Source organism: Punica granatum, chromosome 8, assembly GCF_007655135.1.
Source record: "Punica granatum isolate Tunisia-2019 chromosome 8, ASM765513v2, whole genome shotgun sequence".
NCBI classification, from domain to species: Eukaryota; Viridiplantae; Streptophyta; class Magnoliopsida; order Myrtales; family Lythraceae; genus Punica; species Punica granatum.
The window spans coordinates 10,039,897-10,059,776 of NC_045134.1; the positions used below are offsets into that span (position 1 = coordinate 10,039,897).

The 19,880-nt window shown below is 34.7% G+C and overlaps 1 protein-coding gene across 1 annotated transcript; it reads left to right on the forward strand.

Annotated features, from left to right (window-relative positions):
• The first annotated feature begins 11,533 nt into the window (after nucleotides 1-11,533).
• On the forward strand, nucleotides 11,534-15,120 carry LOC116187036 (sodium transporter HKT1). Its single transcript, XM_031515615.1, has 3 exons — nucleotides 11,534-12,918; nucleotides 13,962-14,186; nucleotides 14,299-15,120. The coding sequence occupies exons 1-3, from the start codon at nucleotides 11,672-11,674 to the stop codon at nucleotides 14,498-14,500; spliced, it is 1,674 nt and encodes a 557-aa protein (XP_031371475.1). The 5' UTR covers nucleotides 11,534-11,671; the 3' UTR covers nucleotides 14,501-15,120.
• The last annotated feature ends 4,760 nt before the right edge of the window (nucleotides 15,121-19,880 follow it).

Genomic DNA, 19,880 nt, shown 5'->3' on the forward strand with positions numbered 1-19,880 from the left:
AACTATGATTTTGGTAGATTTTTGCTGTTACAAACGTGATTTTTTACTGTTGTAAATTCTCTATTTCAAATATTAATTTTAATTACAATACTTTCAAATTATGATCTCATATACGCTCTAATTTAATTTTAGAGAGTTAGCGTATACCGTAAATTTTCATGTTTCTTTATTTTCTCTCATCACTTAGTATATATACATAGTTAAGATGGTCACAGTAATTCCTCGAGTCACTCTAATGGTGATATTTTATACTCCTTTGATTAGGGCTTACGAGCCACTGTATGTAGTTCTATGATTTTATCTTTCTCCTGGTCTCCTCGGTTCCGCACAATATAAATTTTGCAGTAGTGTCAGAGCATTTTAACTATATATATATATATATATATATATATATAGAGTAGTTCACCAAAATAATCTATATATAAACTAAGGTAATGTTTGATAAATTTAAGTGCTTAAAAATTAAGCACTTAATTAGTTAAAGAAAGAAATGTATAGGAAGAAGTGAGGAATGAATAAGAATGAGAAAAGTTTCGTGAGAGATAAAGAGCACCAATAAGTGAAGAATGAATCATTTTATTAAGTCAAAATTTTCTACTTATTTCATTAAGTGATTTTTTGCTTAATGATTAAGTCGATTTTTATCTCTCATCTTTCCTTTTTTTTTACATTTATTTCCTCTTATAACTAACTTATAATCAACTTTTAATCACTTATTTAATTAAATTGAAACAAACTCACCCTAAATATCTATTCTTTATACAACCGAATTTTTTTGATGTCTAACTGACTCTCTCCTAATAACTATATAATAAAATTTTTGAATTTTAACATATCAAATCTCCGACACTCGGCATTGGCATATCATGTTTAAGTGATGATGACCTCCAATCACCGAAAACTTGATCCAATTCCAAAGTCCTACATACAAGATCATTAAGATTATGTAAGTGACTGTATATGAATTCCCTTGAACGTAAAATGCATATGCAGGCTGCAATTATCTTTTATTGCTCAACTTATCGATTTTTTCTTCCAATCGCGTTAGGATATTCATAAGGGTTATTAGAGTGTGCAGGGAGTTCCCATATGTATGGTGTTTCGTTGGATTTCTCCTATGGTATATTTAGACGTATTGTAAGTTATTTTTTTTCCAGTGTACGCTTTAGTATTCGGAAGCCCAATGAGCTTCAACTAATCCAATCGAACTGGGTTGGCTCACTAAATGATAAAACTCTCATTATATGAATTTTCTCAATTAATAAAACTCAGAACTCGAGACCTTGTTTTAAAGGAACAATCACCAAACCAATTGAAAAAATAGAAACCCCACTTTGGTTATTATTGTAAGTCAATTTTTTAAATTTGATCCCTAGCTACGGAATAGACCAATAAAAGCCATCAACAGTGTATGCACTACATATGGGGCATAAATAATTATGCGTCCAATTCCAATAAAATCAATCGGTAGTTGTTGAAGGATTATCCTCACTCTGGTGGCTCGAGTCCGCTCCAAAAGGCAAAATCGACTGAATGTGCTATGGTGACTTGAAACCCAGAAAGGAGAAACCAATTGATGAGGTTTATGCTAACCTGTCATGTACTATACTTATAGCACGTATTATGAGTCCATCGGCTAATGGTGAATATTAGATGCAGTCGGCCAGCCATATATATGCATATAGGCATCCGTCGAACTAGACGATATGATACAAGGATGTTGATGATGTACCTCTGTATATTACCTTCGAACTCTTTTTTCTTTTTAAATGCCGAAAAAGACATCTCTCTCTCCTTTTTTTTTCTGTCATTTATCTCTAATAAAATTGTACTGACAATTATACGAGCATGTTTTTGGAATTTATACGGTAAACTCTGTAAATTACAAGCTCTGAAGCTCTAGTGATCGATTGCTTTTTTTATATTTTTCCTTTTTTTTTTGTTTTGCTTACTTATAACTTATTAGAAATAGCAATGATAAAGATGTTCTTTAGACCGAATACTGAACCTACCGAATTTTGGTAAACAATAACTTTTATAGAAACAACATTCGAATATAATGCTCATGCTGTCCGTGTTATTATGAGATTGACCCTAGTCTACACACACATATATCACTGGATCGAGTTTCTCCTCCAATATAGTTGCACATTCATATGGGACTTATCCACCAATTAATGTACGATGAAATGAGGTCCAATGGATATGTTATCCAATTGACATCGAACCCAAATTAGGTAATTTCTCGCATGGTTCGCAATGATTATTGTCCCTTGTTGGGCTTGTCCTCACTCTGGTCTCCCACAAGGCAAAGCGGCGTACTGCACGCCCATTAACTCCCCGCACGCTACTCACGATCTAATTATTCTTCTAAAGTTGAATGATAGTTTGGACAAGAAAAACCGATGGATGCATCAACTAAATGAGGATAAGGTCATTGTTGTCATTTCTCGAAATAGTTGTGGTTGGTATATCAACTTCCTCAGCACGAAATTTGTGTTTGTCCCAGCCTATACTTATTATTCTCTGCCGATTCCAATTGACAAGAAACGATAATCATCCTTATAGGGTTAGTGTTAATCCTGTAAAAACTAATTAAACAGTGATCAAAGGTCCCGTGTGGTTTGCGAAGTCTAGTGAATGAAAATACTTAAAAAGCGGCAAATACGAGATCGATTGCAATTTATATACAGAAGAATCCATGTAGTAGGAATTTATTATGAAGACCTAGAAAGAGTATTATGTTCATGGGAAAATCTAACCCTCTCATTAGTTTCTCAGATAGAAATATAGACGAAAAAGGCACATGCTCTGGACATGCTTAAAAACTTATGTAAAAAGCAAATAAATGAAAAAAAGTATATAGAAGGTGTATAGTTCAGTCACATACAAGGAGTTTGTTGTAATACAAAACAGAGGAGATTGGGCATGAGAAACGAGATATAGTATAGCGATATACGTTTTCATCATTTGGAAATCAAGATGTTTCAATTTTAATACTCATGGGGCTATTTGTATCTATTTATTATTTAGCTCTGGGACCTCACCCGTGGTGAAGGCGGCTGCCTAACATTGAGCCATCACTGCCTTTTGAGCTGTCTCTCTCTCTCTCTCTCTCTCTCCTCTCTCTCCTCTCTCTATTCTCTATCTGAGAATTCAGCTCTCTCCCCTCTTTGATAGTGAAAAAAATTAATTTTTTTTATTTGTATTTTGGTATTCGAAAGTAAAATAGAGCCAGACTAATTCAATTTGCGTCCGATCGGTCTACTAAAGAGTAAAACTCTCATAAGGGTCGTAGCGTGGATTTTTTTCTATATTTCACAAGAATCTAACGCGAAGTTTTACTTAAAGCGAGCAAATATCGAACCATTTAAACTTATTCACGTGGTTAGCAAAAAATTTATATCAAATAGCCCAAAACCATTTTAGAGGGCAGCAAGTGGTCCACCATGATCAAACTGTATCAGGATAAAAGACAAATCCACATTCCACCAAATCGGAGAACACCTTCCTTTGACAGACGCTGGCTGGTCGGAGAGGATGCCTATGGGAGGTGGCCAGCCTCTCCTTTTCACCCTTAAATTAAATAATTTAAGGGGTAACTCCTCATTTTAATTTTCCGTGCGGTAATAGCAGGGAGAACGCTCAGCTGGAAACAAAATGAATCGGATTTCGGTTCTGATCGACTCTGCACATTTATCGGGAAAAATACTGGTCTGAATTCGTTCGTCGTTGGAATGATTTCAAAATTCGAGGGAAGGTTCTACACTCATCGATCTCAATCTGAACTGTGAAGATCGGAAAATGAGACCCGCTACCAGCGTTTTGAGTCTCGTTATTATGTCCTTTGTTTCGGTGAAATCCTTTCAACTCGAGTGCTAAATTTTGTTAATTATTTGTGGTTGTCAAGAATTTGTTTGTTGATGATTACTGAGTTCATTGAGTAGTTGTATGCCTTTAGTTGTTGACTGCTAGAGAAGAACTCCTTGTGTATCCCATTATTAGTTGATAGTGGAAGATTTATGGGTGCTCTCACGCTATGGTTTTACTTGGCACATTGATGAGGCTTCCACGTTAAATTTTAACATTCTTATTCATTATTTTACTACTGAAAATTAACTAGAGTTTCTCTAATTGATTGATTTCCTGGAGGTTCACACAAAAAGGAATAGTTTGATTGCGTTGGTTTTCTGTCTTCGGCTCAACCTTTTTTGTCAGAGACAACGCTAGGGTGTTAGTATTTATTGGAATAATCACTTACCAAAGGGGGAAAAAAAGAAGAGAAAGTTATTTTGATATGAAAATAAAGCATCACACAAATGAAAGGTCATTTATTATTTTGTAATATTTATATAAATTATCTTTTTCATATTATATAAATTAGTTATACGTGTATTGAAGGGTAAAAATGTTAATATTAGAACCACAGATGGTGGTATAACTGGTAAACTATATTCTCATTAGGTAGATTTTACAGCATTACGGATTTAAAACTCACTGAAATTATCTCGTAACCAAGATCAAGTCGTCACACACCAAAGAAGAGATTATTCCGATCAATAAACTTGGGATACATTGCATATTACATGATATTAGCCTCTAGAATCCTTGACAATGCGATATTTATAATTGAAGCGTTTGCCTTTTGATATGATCATATTATGGTAGCTTCAAAAAAATTGTATGTGTAATTTACGGTCATAAAATGAAGTCATGTAAAACGATGTTAAGGTGAAATAATTTTATTACCAACTAATTTTGTCCAATGAATGCATGGTATTTTCATTTAAAAATCAAACATGTTTATTCTGCATAACTAAATGAATTACCATATAAATTGTTTTATTTAATTTTGTAGATAAATATCAAAATAACTAAATATATAGATAAAATAATTTTTTTTCTAAAAAGAACCTCCCCAGTTAATGTTACAATACAATAAACTTTAAATATCCAGAACTATTAGAAATTTAGAGATACCTCCTGAATATTATATGATGAAAATTACAATTGAATTTCCATTGAGCTTATATGAGTTCAGATCCATTTCCACTTAAAAGTTCAAGCTGATAAATGGTAGTACCCTAACCATATATTGACCCATAGATTTTCTCTTTCTTTTCCGATATGAGATTTTTATCCCATTTTACTCCTCAACACCCGTCCTCACGTGCAACGTGTAGTCATTTGTCTACACATTGTCACGTGCTCTTAATCACCCGCACTCAACAATTAACCTCGAGCCGGACTCCTCTTCCGTGCTCGCGTAGTGGGGGTTTAACACGAGGCGCTCTTTCAGCAGCACTCGGACATATTGGGCCTGACGTGGTGTGAGTGCATATGCATACGTGCATGGGCGTGCAGAAGCGTAACCCGCTCTGATACTATATTGAATTTCCATTGGGTTTATACGAGTTCGGTCCTATTTCCACTTAAAAGTTCAAGCTGATAAGTGGTGGTACTCAAACCATATATTGACCCATGAATTTTTTTTTCTTTTCCGATGTGGGATTTTTATCCCATTTTACTCCTCAACAATTACATTCAATATCCAAATAATCTCTTGCATGTAAATTTGGTATTGAAATATTATTGATGTGCTAAATTTCTATAATGACAAAAATAAATCAAAATAAATTACAATAGATGCAAAATTCTTCAATATTACACTATAGAGGGACAATATATATATATATATATATATATATATATATATACTTAAATTACTACATCCAGAGAAGAAAGGTTATATAACAGAACTTTAAGATAATTTATAGCGTAAATTTCTTTACAAAAACTTACTTTTATCCGGTGTGGAAAATATTTGAAATTTTCTTATATGAATCATTTTTTAAAATAAGATCGTATATGATCAGTATAATAGTTATTATCTAAGAGATTTGTATTGAGATTCAAGATCTAATTTAGGGAACAATATATTCTAGATATCGTTTTACTTATAAACAGACCTCTAGTCTATGTAATCTTTTGAGTCAGTTCGAACAATAACGCTCTGTTTGGTTTCGGAGTCGCGATTTAAAATTTTAACTTTAACTTTAACTCAATAAACTATACAACAAAATATATTTTTCCAAAGTCAAACTGGTGGACCCCATATATTATTCAATATACAATCTCATACACTATCCAATACACTACACAACAAAACTGGTGGGGTCCACAGACCTTACTTTTTTGTCTTTTTCTACGATCAAAGTCAAAGTTACAAATTCAAAACTTTAACTCTGAAATCAAATATACTGTAAGTCCTCCATGAATTCAGCCTGCCAAAGGATTGGGTTGATACATGCAACCGATCTATGGATGCAAAACGAACCATTTGATAATTAGTCTTGCACTTACAGATGTATAGTCTCAAAGAGCAAACCAAGGAAAGAACAAAGAATGAATCAAATATTTATTACGTAAAACAAAAGAAAGAAGGGTACTATAAAAGCACATCCAATTAGTTCTTCTTTTCATCTCATCAAGCTCGGATACATCAAATGAACGAGAGAGTGCATGGACTAAATAAAAAGTCAAATGTATGATTATATCAATAAATGCCAACTTGACTTGATAAGTTGGTCGACAACTCCATAATGCTGATAGTTATCCCTATATATATTAAATATAAAATATTTACACCCCTTAGTGGCGTACCCGGTTCAACTGTGTTGTCAGGGTCCAACTAGACTTTCAAATACTAGGGTGCACATCGAAAAGAGAAATATTTACAAAGGATAATGGAAGAAAAATATAAAGAATAATCGAAGAAAAATAAAAAAGAGCCGTACCAAGTAATTCATCAGCAAGAAAAAGAAAAAGAAAAAAAAGTATTAGAACATAAGTACCCAAAGAAAAAAATCAAGCCACTCGTTTTTCTTATTGAACCACAATATTCATCATGGATATTGGGGTTAAAGTACAGTTAGATTGATCTAATAGATGTGATCAGTCAATGATCAATTGTCTTCTCCCAGGGATAAAAATTATGTAATATTCAAGGGAATAATTAAGTGTTGTAATTTCACTATACTTACAATACACAAAAATTTGAGAAAATCTTTGAGAAATGGTCGTCACGAAAATTTGAGATGTGTACATTTTAGTCCCATATATATTTATTTATAGTATTTATTAGTTTCTCTGTTGAAAAACCGTGAATAATAAACATTGTATATTTTCCGAAAATAAAAATTTTTCTTATTTCGAAAATTAAAATAAAATTTTAAAGAAAATATCTTCTTAATAAACTTAATGATTTCTGGATAAATACCGAATAGATTACATTTTATCGACATTCGCATGCACCCCAGTGATGGGCCTGTACCTTGTTGATGTATAATTCTCATCTATTAACTTACAGGATGTGAAGCTTTTCAACCATCTCGGGCATAGTACTACCTGACAAGTAGAAATTAGAAAATGAACGGTAGGAACCAATTTGCACAATGTCTCAAGTCGAATGAACTTTTTTGTCAATCTTTTAATTTGTCATATTAGTATATGAAACAATCAATACACAACAGAGTTAAAATAAACAATAAAATTATTTATATGCAGAAATTATGAATTTTTTTATTGCTAGTAGACGATTTAGATTTTTAAAGTTTATACACATTAATTTGCCATACCGGATAAAAGCTAACATTTCTCATGCCAATCTTAATTTGCATTTTTGAAATTCTAGTTAGAAAAAATAATTCAAGATTGTAAGCCCTTAGAAGTCCTACTAATTCTAAGAGGAAGACTATACATGCATCGTAAGGGTTCAAAATTTATTAAAAGTATCTCATAGTCTCTCGTCACAATCAAGCTAATCCCTAAGTGAAGAATACCCTCAGTTAACACGTTGGCGTAACATTGAATTTCACCAAAAAAAAAATCGTGTGGTGACAATAAAGTCAATGCCAAAGCAAGAACTAGTGTCAGTTAATAACTTGGTGTAAAATTACATTGCCTGAAAAAGTTAGGACATTTATAACTACACTAATAGAGAAGATATTTAAAGCTCTGTTTGGATTCCCAAACACTTAATTTTAACTTTAACTTTAACTTTAACTCAACATACTATACAACAAAAACACACATTTTCTAAGTCAAAGATTTTAATTTTAACTTTAACTCAACACACTACACAACAAAAAAACACGTTTCCCAAGTCAAATTTATAATCACATCTCATTTGTCATTTTCCACAATTAAAATCAAAATCAAAATTAAAGTTACTTTAACTCTGAATCAAAACGCACCCTTACATTCATAAAAAAAAATCATCAAAAAATAGAGAAGATATTTATGATAGTGACCAATCAATCAATAATATATAAAATCAGGGCGCATAGATTAGAAAGTGCCACATAAACAAAATTATAAACCCTAAACTCGATATTGTATTGACATTTCAATTCCAATTCAATGAACTTACATTATATTTTGCTTGTACCATATTCAATGCCATTTTAGTTCTGTTCATATCATTTGTATGTAATAAAATATAATCAATCTTTTAAAAAATTAAAGTTTTCTTAGTAATTGAAAAGAACTCTTCGATACATGTGAAATTGTTCGCATCAAATGTGCCATATACCTATAAATACATGACATAGAAATTTGAATCTTTACCGATAAAGTTGCTTTTTTTAACCATCGGACCAATCCTATTTGATTTATATTACAAGGTTATTTATTCACGTTTCTACTAGGCTATATTACGTATTTGTTTGTATGCAAGACTTCTATTACTTTTTAGGTCTATTTGGTAAAATATGTAGTTTTTAACGTACTTGTTCTTCATATTTATAAATTAATGTGTATGTCATATGAGTTAATTATATAATTTCAATACTACAAAAAAATGACAAAAAGATTCGATATAATGCGCGGATAACAATTAGTTGAGATAATTTTTTATACAATTGGAGAAATAACTAAAAGATATTAATATTAAAGACTAAAAAAGATGCCGGCCCCGCCCCCAAAAAAAAAAAACAAAAGAAAAGAAAAAGATGCGGGTCCTCGGTGGGAAAACCTATACCATACCTGCTTTTTTATTCCCCTGGGGTCTGGGGACAAGAAATGGTGTATTTAATGAAAAAGTTTCCATTTGATTATGGAAATTTTATTCTTTAATAAATCGATTATACTCGATTTAGCTTAATTAAAATCTGTTAAATTTTCAAATGCACACCGAAAAAGAATTGCATTCGGCTGGTGTGAAAACTTACCTTACTACTCACTTTCTGATGCGACTATGGATGGTGAATTAAAGCAATGCTACAATATAATTAAAAGATGACCGAAGTCCATCAATCTGCCCAATGTTATTGGACCAAACAGGAAAACCGTAAAGAAGGTACTAGAAGGATGTCTTAACGAAGAATATATCATTCCTTACAAACAAAATATAATGTCAGAATATATATATATATATATATATATATGCTTCCAAGATATTATATTTTACTTGGCTAAAGCGATGCGCATTTTTGACACCCTATGTGAAACAGTTGCCATGTATTTATAAAATTAAATTTTTTATTTCTATAATCGCAGCTTGTTGACCTCCCTAAATTTGTTTGGGCCAAGTCCTTAGATTAAGAATATGACATATAGTTAGACTAGCCTTTAGCTTGCTACAACTACAAAAAGCAAGTGTGTGCTATGAAGCCAAAAATAAGGAAAAATAATCTCATATATCTCAATCTTTTTAAATTTTTTTAGATTTATTTCGTATTTTTAAAATTATCTATAAAGGCTTAACATTTTTATTTTGTATGTCATCTATCATACTATTACTTTTTCCATTTAGAATAGACCGAAAAGCTGACTTAGGTCCGTTAAGCCGTGACGGTGCCTTCGTGAAAAAAACAGTAGGTCATCCTTGTCCTTGTCCACTCCTGTCCATCTCTCCCGTTCTCTTCTCTTCCATTTCCCACTGTCAAACTTTCCCAATTTCTCTCTCTCTCCATAAACACATAAATTAAATTTCCGAATTCTCTCCAATTGAAAACAAATCTTGGAAATTGAACGTGGCGTTGACGATTACGATTATTGAAGGAAGTCTTTGGATTGTGTTTTTTTCCCCGTTTGTTGGAGTTGAGGGATACCCTCTCAAATCCCCTCTTGATCGAATTCCATCTTTCTTTCTTTTCTTTTCTTTTTTTCGGTCTTTGGAAGGCCTGTATTCGAAGGCTCCTTGGGTTTGGTAAGGCGAAATGGGGTAGGAGCCGATTTTGACTGATTTTGACATCCTTAAGGAAAAAGAAGCTCGCAATTTGCTTCTCAACTGTTTGTTTGCAATTTATCTTTTGGTAGGGGAAAATTTCCAGCTTTTGATAAATTTCTCTTTGCGTTTTAATCTTGAAAGAGTTGAAAACCCAGAAAAGCCTCTTGATGGAAATTCTGTGCTTTTGGCACAGTGGGAAATGGAAGAGAAGAGAACAGGAGAGAAGAGAACGGGAGAGATGGGCAGGGCTGGACAAGGACGAGGATGGCCCATTTTTTTTCCACGTACGCTTATGGCTTAACGGAGTCGAGCCAGCATTTTCATTTATTCTAGACGGAAAAAGTAACAGTAGGATAGATGGCAAGCAAAATAGAAACGTTAGGCTTTTTAGATAATTTTATGAGTACGGAATAGATCTAAGAAAATTTGAAAAGGTTAGAATATATGAGATTATTTTCACCAAAAACAATGATTAAAAAAAAAACACCCATTGTGCATGATGAAACCTTTCATCAAGCGAAAGTTACGCAAACTACGATAATCTCGACCCCTTGGGTAATTAATTATACTATCAGAATCAGTCCAAGTATACTTTATTAATTTATATATAAGAACTAGATATGCGTATCGACACAACACATATTGAACAGTAAAAATTAATTCGGTAGGAGTTGCACTTAAGCAGGGATGGCTCGAGGAGGTTGAGAGGAGCAATTACCCCCTAAAATTTTGACGTTATAAAAAAAATTATATATTTTACATGGATTTTTTTATAAAGATAGCTATTGAGTGTGGCGTGAATTCACAACCCTAAGGCTTGAAGTCGTGCAATTGACGGTAGAAAGCAACAAATTTCCTGGACGATATCTAATATAATCAAAACATATTTGGCTAGTTTTTTATTTTCTTACTCACTTGATTTCTTTCCTATATGGGATTTATATCCGGGTTCTTTTCTTCTTGTATAAGATTACATATGGGGTGAGAGTGAAAGAGAGATCGGGATTGGGAAACATGTTGTACTCCACAACTTCGTCGTTCATAGTAAAAGAAGAACTAGCAAAGTCTTCTTTGATAGTGAATATACAATCGGCACACTTCTAGCCCGAACCACGTATACGAGTGTGCAAGCTTTTCTTTCCTTATCTCCTTTCAATTGTTTAGTCGAGGTTATTGTCAGTTAGATCGCTTTCGATCCTTACAAATTGATCCAACAAAGATCCTAATGATAACTATGCTTCCCCCTAATTTTGAAGATTGACTTTCTTATTGGCTCCCCTAAAAACTCACCCCCATATCAAAATACTGCATCCTTCCCTCTAGTTAATTAAATTTCGGAGGTGCTAGCTTCTCTATAAATTCCCACCAAAACCTTCTCCAAGCAAAACCATAGAGCTTCCCATTATCTCTGCTCTCCACCCAAAAAGAAAGACCACAAAAATGAGGAAGTTTGCCTGTTTCGGGAAGAAACTACAACACCTTTGTAACCAATCTTTCCATAAGTATATGTCCTCAACGTTTCAAGTCCTGGTCAGAAGAGTCAACTCCTTTTGTGTTCAACTAGGTTACTTCTTAAGTCTGTCCTTCTTGGGATTTTTGGCCTTGAAATTCTCAAAGCCAAGGGCAGCCTCCTCAGTGTCACTGCCTCTCAAGGACTTGGATGTCTTCTTCACCTCTGTGTCTGCTGCCACTGTCTCCAGCATGTCCACAGTTGAGATGGAGGTTTTCTCCAACTTCCAGCTCATTGTCATGACCATCTTGATGTTCGGTGGTGGAGAGGTCTTCATCTCCATGATTGGGCTTTATCTCACGAGGTCCAACCTCCGCAGTGGAAGTAAAACTATCGAAAGCAAATCATTAGACTCAGCACGAGATGATAGGGTCACGCAATGCGCAAAATCTGACTGGAAAAGTTTTTCATGCCCTGTTGTTAACGACAAACCTACTTCTGTACGCTCTCTTGAGCTGCAGTCAGTGCCAACAGAGTATAATGACAAAACCGTGGCTGATCCTGAAAAGGGGCCGGTTGTCGTCACCGACTTCCCATGTGATGCGCATTTGAAGTATAACTCGGTCAGGTGCTTGGGGCTCGTGGTGTTGATCTTCCTCCTAGTCGCTCACGTCCTCGGTTCATCTCTGGTAACGGCGTACATAAGCACCGTCCCCAGTGCCCGAGAAGTTCTAAGAAACAAGGGCATATCGATCCAAACGTTCTCAGTTTTCACAATCGTGTCCACCTTTGCCAACTGCGGATTTGTCCCGACAAACGAGAACATGATGGTGTTCAAGAACAACTCGGGCATCCTCCTCCTCCTCATACCCCACATCCTCTTCGGGAACACCCTATACCCGACCTGCTTGAGGTTGATTCTTCAAGCACTTGAGAAGGCGACGAGGAGGGAAGAGTTCACGTACATTTTGAGGAACTGGAGGGAGATTGGATACACGCATTTGCTACCGAGCATGCATTCCTGGTTCCTGGGTCTGACTGTTCTGGTGTTTATCGTGGTCCAGTTAGTGCTTTTCTGTTCGATGGAGTGGAGATCCGATGTAATGGAGGGCATGAGTCCGTATCAGAAGCTTGTGGGTGCTCTGTTTCAGACAGTAAACTCGAGGCACACCGGAGAATCTGTATTTGACATCTCCACCATATCTCCAGCAATCCTGGTACTCTTCGTCATAATGATGTAAGTGCTCTCTCCGTGTGTCTCAATTGCCGCGTTTTTGCAAAACAACTTGAATAGTTGAGTAGGAATTACACTTAAAACCGATTGACATACCTCTTCCTCTCCGTAAGTTGAGCGGTTGCAAAGAGATCAACTTTTGTTTTGTTGTTTTTTTTTTCACCGTCTCTGTTTTCGGGTTTTAGAGAATCCTCGTGAATTTTTTCTCGGCAAGCACAAATTCCTGATCTTGATGCATCTGGCAATTTGCTCAGGCTCTTATTTATATTCCCTTCTTAGCAGACTGATAAACATATCCAAGTGCCCCTCGTTATTCTTCCACCAAAAGTATTGCCACGTAAAATAAGCCACGCAACCTCAAGCGGTTCAGCTTGGTGGTCGATAATGTGGTTTTTCACACTCGCCGTTTAATTCCAAATCCACTTTGGGGCAGGGTGCAGGAATAATCGCGTGCATCCCCTAAGCCAAGTGATGGCCTATCTTTGATTCCCTCGTGGAAGTAGTGGAGACACGAATTCCACGCGTTTTGTGACAATCGTGCAATGATCTCCCAGTATATTTCGATCTTATATCGCTCCTTAATCACTTCATTAAGGAGGAATCTTTTAATAAAAAATAATATAGTATATTGACGCATCCCTTCACTTACTAATTAAGAGCTTATAAATTTATACTCATGATAGAACTTTTCATACTTCATTTTCAATTATCAAAATTTTTATTTCATTTTACTAAACTCTCACTTTCCTTAAAATAAAGGGAAGAAAAAAACACTTTTGAATACGATCCTTTGGCAGCATAAAGCATCCATTGTTTGCTAACTTTGCCACCTGTCACCCAGTAGTCGGTCCTCCCTTGCACTACACATTATTCAAACTTTATCTCTTACAATTTCATTACCTAATAATTGTCCACTGCACAAGAACGAGTTACTCTGTTAGAATCAATTATGACTTGGAAGAGGATTAATACGTACTGGTTTTTCTAAGAATATTAAAATTCGAAAAACCTTCATTTTTTAATGATTTTACGTGTGATTTTAACAGGTATCTAGCACCATATACGTCCTTTTTGCCCATAAAGGAAGGCGATGGAAAAGATCAGGCCAACTCAGGAAGAAAAGGAAGGTGGAGCCTAATGGAATGTCTGAACCTCTCACAGCTATCATACTTGATCATCTTCATCATTCTCATATGTATCACCGAGAGAGAAAAGCTCAAGACTGATCCTCTCAACTTTAATGTGTTGAACATCACCATTGAAGTCATAAGGTAGTGAAACTGTCATGACCCATATATATGATGCATAATTTAACATGTCATGTGCGGATGTTATGTTGCGTAATTATTATCATTAACTGTTATCGCATGTACTCATTCGCAGTGCCTATGGGAACGTCGGATTTACAACTGGGTATAGTTGCAAAAGGCAAATAAACCCAGATGGTTCATGCAAGGATGCCTATGTCGGATTTGTAGGGAAATGGAGCAACGAAGGAAAGTTTATTCTCATAGTTGTCATGTTCTTTGGGAGGCTGAAGAAGTTCAACATGGGAGGGGGCAAAGCCTGGAAACTTTTAGCATAATATTAGCCCTAATAGTAGCTACTAATAGCATCTACATATATGGATATCTATTATCTATTCTATTACGTACATATATAAAACTAAGAGCTCATATTTTGTTTCTCCACATTTTAAAATTCCTAAATGCCCTTGCAAAGCCTGGAAACCTTTAGCATAATATTAGCCCTAATAGTAGCTATCTATAGCATCTACATACATATATATACACGCACACATAAACATATGTACAAAACAGTTTATGTATAATGTTCCACTAGTAGCTATATATACACTTACCGTAACATATATGTTAGCACATTCTAATTAACCGTGAAATTATTAGCATCTGAGTGTATAAGATCCCTATGCACCCAATTCACAAGATATGATTTAGCTGGCTTATCAAAAGATGTCGTGATTCAGGAGCCCTGCAGCCGATCAAATTTGTGGATATTTGTTCTCCTTGGGCTAATATAAGTGTTTGTGTGTGCGTGTGCGTATGCGTGTACGTTATCTTTTTTTGGTTTTTGGGGTTTTGGAATTGGAGAAATGTAGTAATCTGATTTCACAGCTTCGCCACTTCTCGATCTTTTGCTTTGTCTGAATGTTCTTTATATCTCTGTTGAACGTCATTTTTGTCACCTTTGAGTTAGAGGTTTACTTTTGTAATCTCATTTAGAAGTGTTATATTCGTTCTGCGCTTCTTCAAACTGAATAATATGAATTGATGGCCTAAATATTCAGCAAATTTAAGCCGACATATATTCTCTCCGCATCAAGCTATACATGTATGAAAATCATATACTATAAACACATATGTATATTATATATATATATATATATATAAGTAAGAAATAGTCCTAGCTATATCATCTCTCATAAATTATTTGTGATATTTACGATTTTTTTTTTGACAATTGAATTACAGAAAAGGAATAAGCTATCCCTAAGTTGAGGATGGAATATTTACGTCCGAGAATATTTCTTCCCAAATTCCGTCCCTGTTGGGGATGGTATATTCCGTCCATAAAATTCTTTTCGGTGTGAACCGTGGTATTCGGAAGTCTAATTGGGCTCCGACTAATTCAATCAAGCTGGGTCTGCCAACTAAGGAGTAAAACTCTTCCAATGTAAATTTTCTTCATTCACAAGATTCGAACTCAAGACCTTATCTAAGGAAAATAAGTGTCTAACCGCTTGAACTGATCCATGTTAATTCCGTCCTAAAATTTTTGGATGATTGATTTTGGGATGGATTTGGCCTATTTAGGGACAGACATTTTCGTGCATAATGGCCAACTTTTTTTTACTGATAATTGATCAACTACCGCACTCCGTAATATTGTGACTATTTTTCCTACAGATATGAAGATTGAAAAGCCTGTATAATATTTCTTGCAAATATGAAGATTGAAAAGCCTATTAGGTGCTTACCCAAAGGGGAAGAAAAAGAAAAAGAAAAAAAAAAAAGGATCACTTTCTGTTGTTGCTTCAGTAATTTCGATCCGGCAATCTGACCATGCCGCGGCCAGGTTTGGGTGGAATGGCATAACGAGAGCAAAAAGTGAGGAACTCAGGGCAACTTGCTATACAGGTCGGGCAGTGGAGTGCGGTCAGTACGATAACAGCCAGTGGAGGTCGATTGATGATTGCGAATGCAATGGCCAGGCGACTTGTGCGTGGCAATTACACAGGAAAGCGAGAAGGTAGAAGCCGAGCACATGAATAAAATGCTATTGTAGGGAATGAGTAGATCTGGACCAAAATTTCAACTTTGTTTCAAATCTACTAATTTTTTATTTTTTGATCTGTAAAATCACAAAATTTTATTGCGTTATTACATTTACCAAAACACTACTTGCGCGGTTAAATCTGTTGATGTAAACAATAGCTGCCCCTCCGTGGCATAGCGGAATCTTACACGGCCTCCATCTAACCATCAAAGTGGACGAGTTTCCTATTTTGCCCCCTCCGTTTCTCCATCTAAAGCACACGCATTTGGCCAAAAGGGACATTTTCAGTGGTGAAGAATCTTGTGTGAACCTTGATATTAGGGAGTTCAATTGGGTCCAACTAATCCGGAATCTTTTTTTCTGACAGTGAAGAATCTCTCTCCATTTTTTCTCAGAAATTACAGTACTTTCTCAAAGTTGGTTATCACCTTGTGCATGGTTATATACATGCTTTTCCCTAGCTAGGTGTGAATGAGTCGAGATATGTCGACATTTTACCACATTGTTTTGTATAATCGTGTCCGCAAATTATAGAATAATAACAAGTTGAGGCAATACTAATGGATGCGCAAACACATCTACAGGTCAATTAGTTGATTATTATTTCTAATAGATAATTGTATGTGCCGTAATATATATACAATCTGCTGCGAGGGAATTATGATAATTATTGAGTGGTGTGGTCCCTAGCTATGATTTGGAACATTGTTGATAGTGGGTCTGAAGTTTTGCGAGGGAATGGAATTAAAATTTCGCACCACATAGAAGGACGAATGTTGCTGCATCCATTATGATACTTGACACCTATTTCTCGATAAGAAAGAGGCGTGGCTTCGTTTTCCTTTTGGATGCATATGTTCTAATAATAAATATTTTAATTTTTGTTTTGTATGAATTAAGTAGTGAGACTATTTTTGATATATTTTCCTTCCATTATTTCTTGTAATCTATACAGATATATAAACTTGAATACAAGTGTATAAAATAGTTATCTAATTGTAAGTATATACAATTAATTCACATTAACAAAATATTTACCAAATAAATAAATAAATAATAAAATAAATATATGTGTTTTGGAATATATAAACATATACGTGTATATATATATATATGAAAATTTATTTTGGTAATTATTTTAAATAATTATTGGTAGACAAGTGATCGTATACTTGTTTAGATCTATAAAAACTTGTATGTTTGTTAGTTTATTTGAATATTTACGTTAGCCAAAAAAAAATATTTATTCATTTTATATAATTATGTACATTTACTATAATTATAATTAATAAATAAAACTAAAAAATGTTCGCTTTTAGAGTCAATTAACTTTTCTTATTATAATATAATTCATATAATGATCACCGGATTTAAAAGAATTCATAATATATATTTATAAAAACAGAAATATCCTCACATACGTACAAAGTATACAGAATTTACTGATACTACGTAAGTGAAAGAGAAGATGCATTGGAGGCCCGGATATGCCTCCTAAACTCTTGCAACTCCTCAGAATCGGAGGCAAACAGATCATATAGTTCCGAAGGGGCTGGATTGGATGCTAGAATGACCTTACCGTTATTGCAGCAAAAGGAAGGAGGCTCGAGCTGGAATTTTTTGGCTCCACAGTGACTACAATTTGGTACTGGTTCTAAGACATGAATGGTTGGCAATGTGGCAAGATGTAGTACAGGACCTGTATATCAAGGGCAAGTTTTAAATGTAAGTCTACAAACATAATAAAAAGAAATTCACAACAATTTAGAATAATTACGTTTTAATCAGATAAATAAGCACACTTCTTATAAGGATAAAACTAAGTAATAAGCACCATGATCTATATCTATATGTATATTATATATATTATATATATATATATTATATAAAGCTATAAATAATAATAATTAAAAAAAGAAACGATAGGGGCATTCGAGTACAAAGTGGTGTCAGCCCCTTCTCCTGTTAATGTTTCCAAACAAAGAAAACAAAAAAGAGATTGTTACAGTTTAGGACTTATCAAGGTAAAAGATTTGAAGATCTAGGTAAAAGATGCATAAAAGCACATAGGGCAGTATATAAGAGAATACTCGTAAAGATGATGGTGTAATAGCCTGAGATAGAAAGAGTCGGAATCAGTAGGCTATAGTATTATATGTACAGCCAAAAAAGCATATCATTCCTATTAAACAAACTCAAGAAAGGAGCAACGTTGTATAAACAAACTGCAAGGAAAGCATATAATTTAAAAAATAAAAAATAAAAGGCAAAAATCACAGTATAGCATTCGCAAGACACTGAATTCAGAAATGGCTAAGCAAGGTAGTTTGCTCTTATATGCACAGAAAACATTCTCTGTTGTAGGACATATTAAAAGTTTAATGGGAAACGACTTATTGTTCCACTCCAGGAGTGCGATATCCCTTCTTTATGAGCTCAAGATTTGGGAAATGTTTCCATGAATGACAGCAAGTTAAGACAGAATAACATTAATGGCCAACTGGCAACAGGCAGTGGAGAACACATTAACATCAACTTGTAGCCGAAAGAAATGCAAATAGGACACCATATATAGAGAAACATTAAAAAGTCAACGACGAAAGACAACATCGAATTGGGATCATAATTAGAGAAACATTAGTATTCCTGGCAGAAATGCTTTCCGATGGAACCACACTGGGAATGGATTGCTCACCTTTACCCATGGGTTACAAATTAAGCGGAACCTGGAACAGGGCAAACCTTTTGGATAGTCCCGAAAACTTGAATTGCAAACAATCATAACATGCAGCTCAAGCACATGAAATTTGAAGCAATGAAGCGACAAATAGAAAGGAAGCAGACCAAAAGGAAAAAATAAACTGCGATAAAAGCGCATTTCTGTCCATTCCATCATATTAAACAGGCTAACATCTGCTGTTAGAGCAACCATGAAGCCACTTGTCCTAGAACACAGCTTTTTTATGGGAGAGAAGCCGAAGTTAAATGGGATCTCTACTTATCTGAAGCTATAATTCCGCCCACTGAAGAAAAACAGTCTGCAGCATGATGGTCCAAGAAACTTATATTTTGAAGTTTGAACAATGGATTCAAAATGTCCTTTTGAACCCAACAATCCAAACCTCTCAACGATGTCATCTCTCTTGCTCTCTCCCTCTCTGAGTTTGTAGACTAAAGTGCACTATGCAGCAATCTGACAGTGTAAAGCGATAACTGGAAGCTACTTCTCCTGGCGAAAAGAAAAAAAAAAAGGATCATGCAGTTTGATGATCCAATTAATCCAAAAGGAAAAAGTTCCAAAAAAAAAAAAAAGCCAAATGAAACTGTCCAATTGAACCCGACATACCAAAGATTTCAGTGATGTAATCTCTCTGTCTATTATCTCTCCCTCCCTCCCTCTCTCCCACCCTCTCTCAACTTATAAAGTCATCGTCTACCTTGAGCTTGCTTAAATTGTTATATCAGGAGAAAACGGGCATGAAGAACTGCATTAGTAGGGCCAATAGAGGCATTTGCAAAGCTATGTTTAGTCGTGTTACGTATTGTATAGACGTTGATAAACTGTGTCGACAATGTACATGCAGTACTACAAGCAAAGGGCGCAGCAAAGACATCTTAAAACAACTAACAGTCAATCAAAAACCATATGATCTTAAAGGTGAACATTC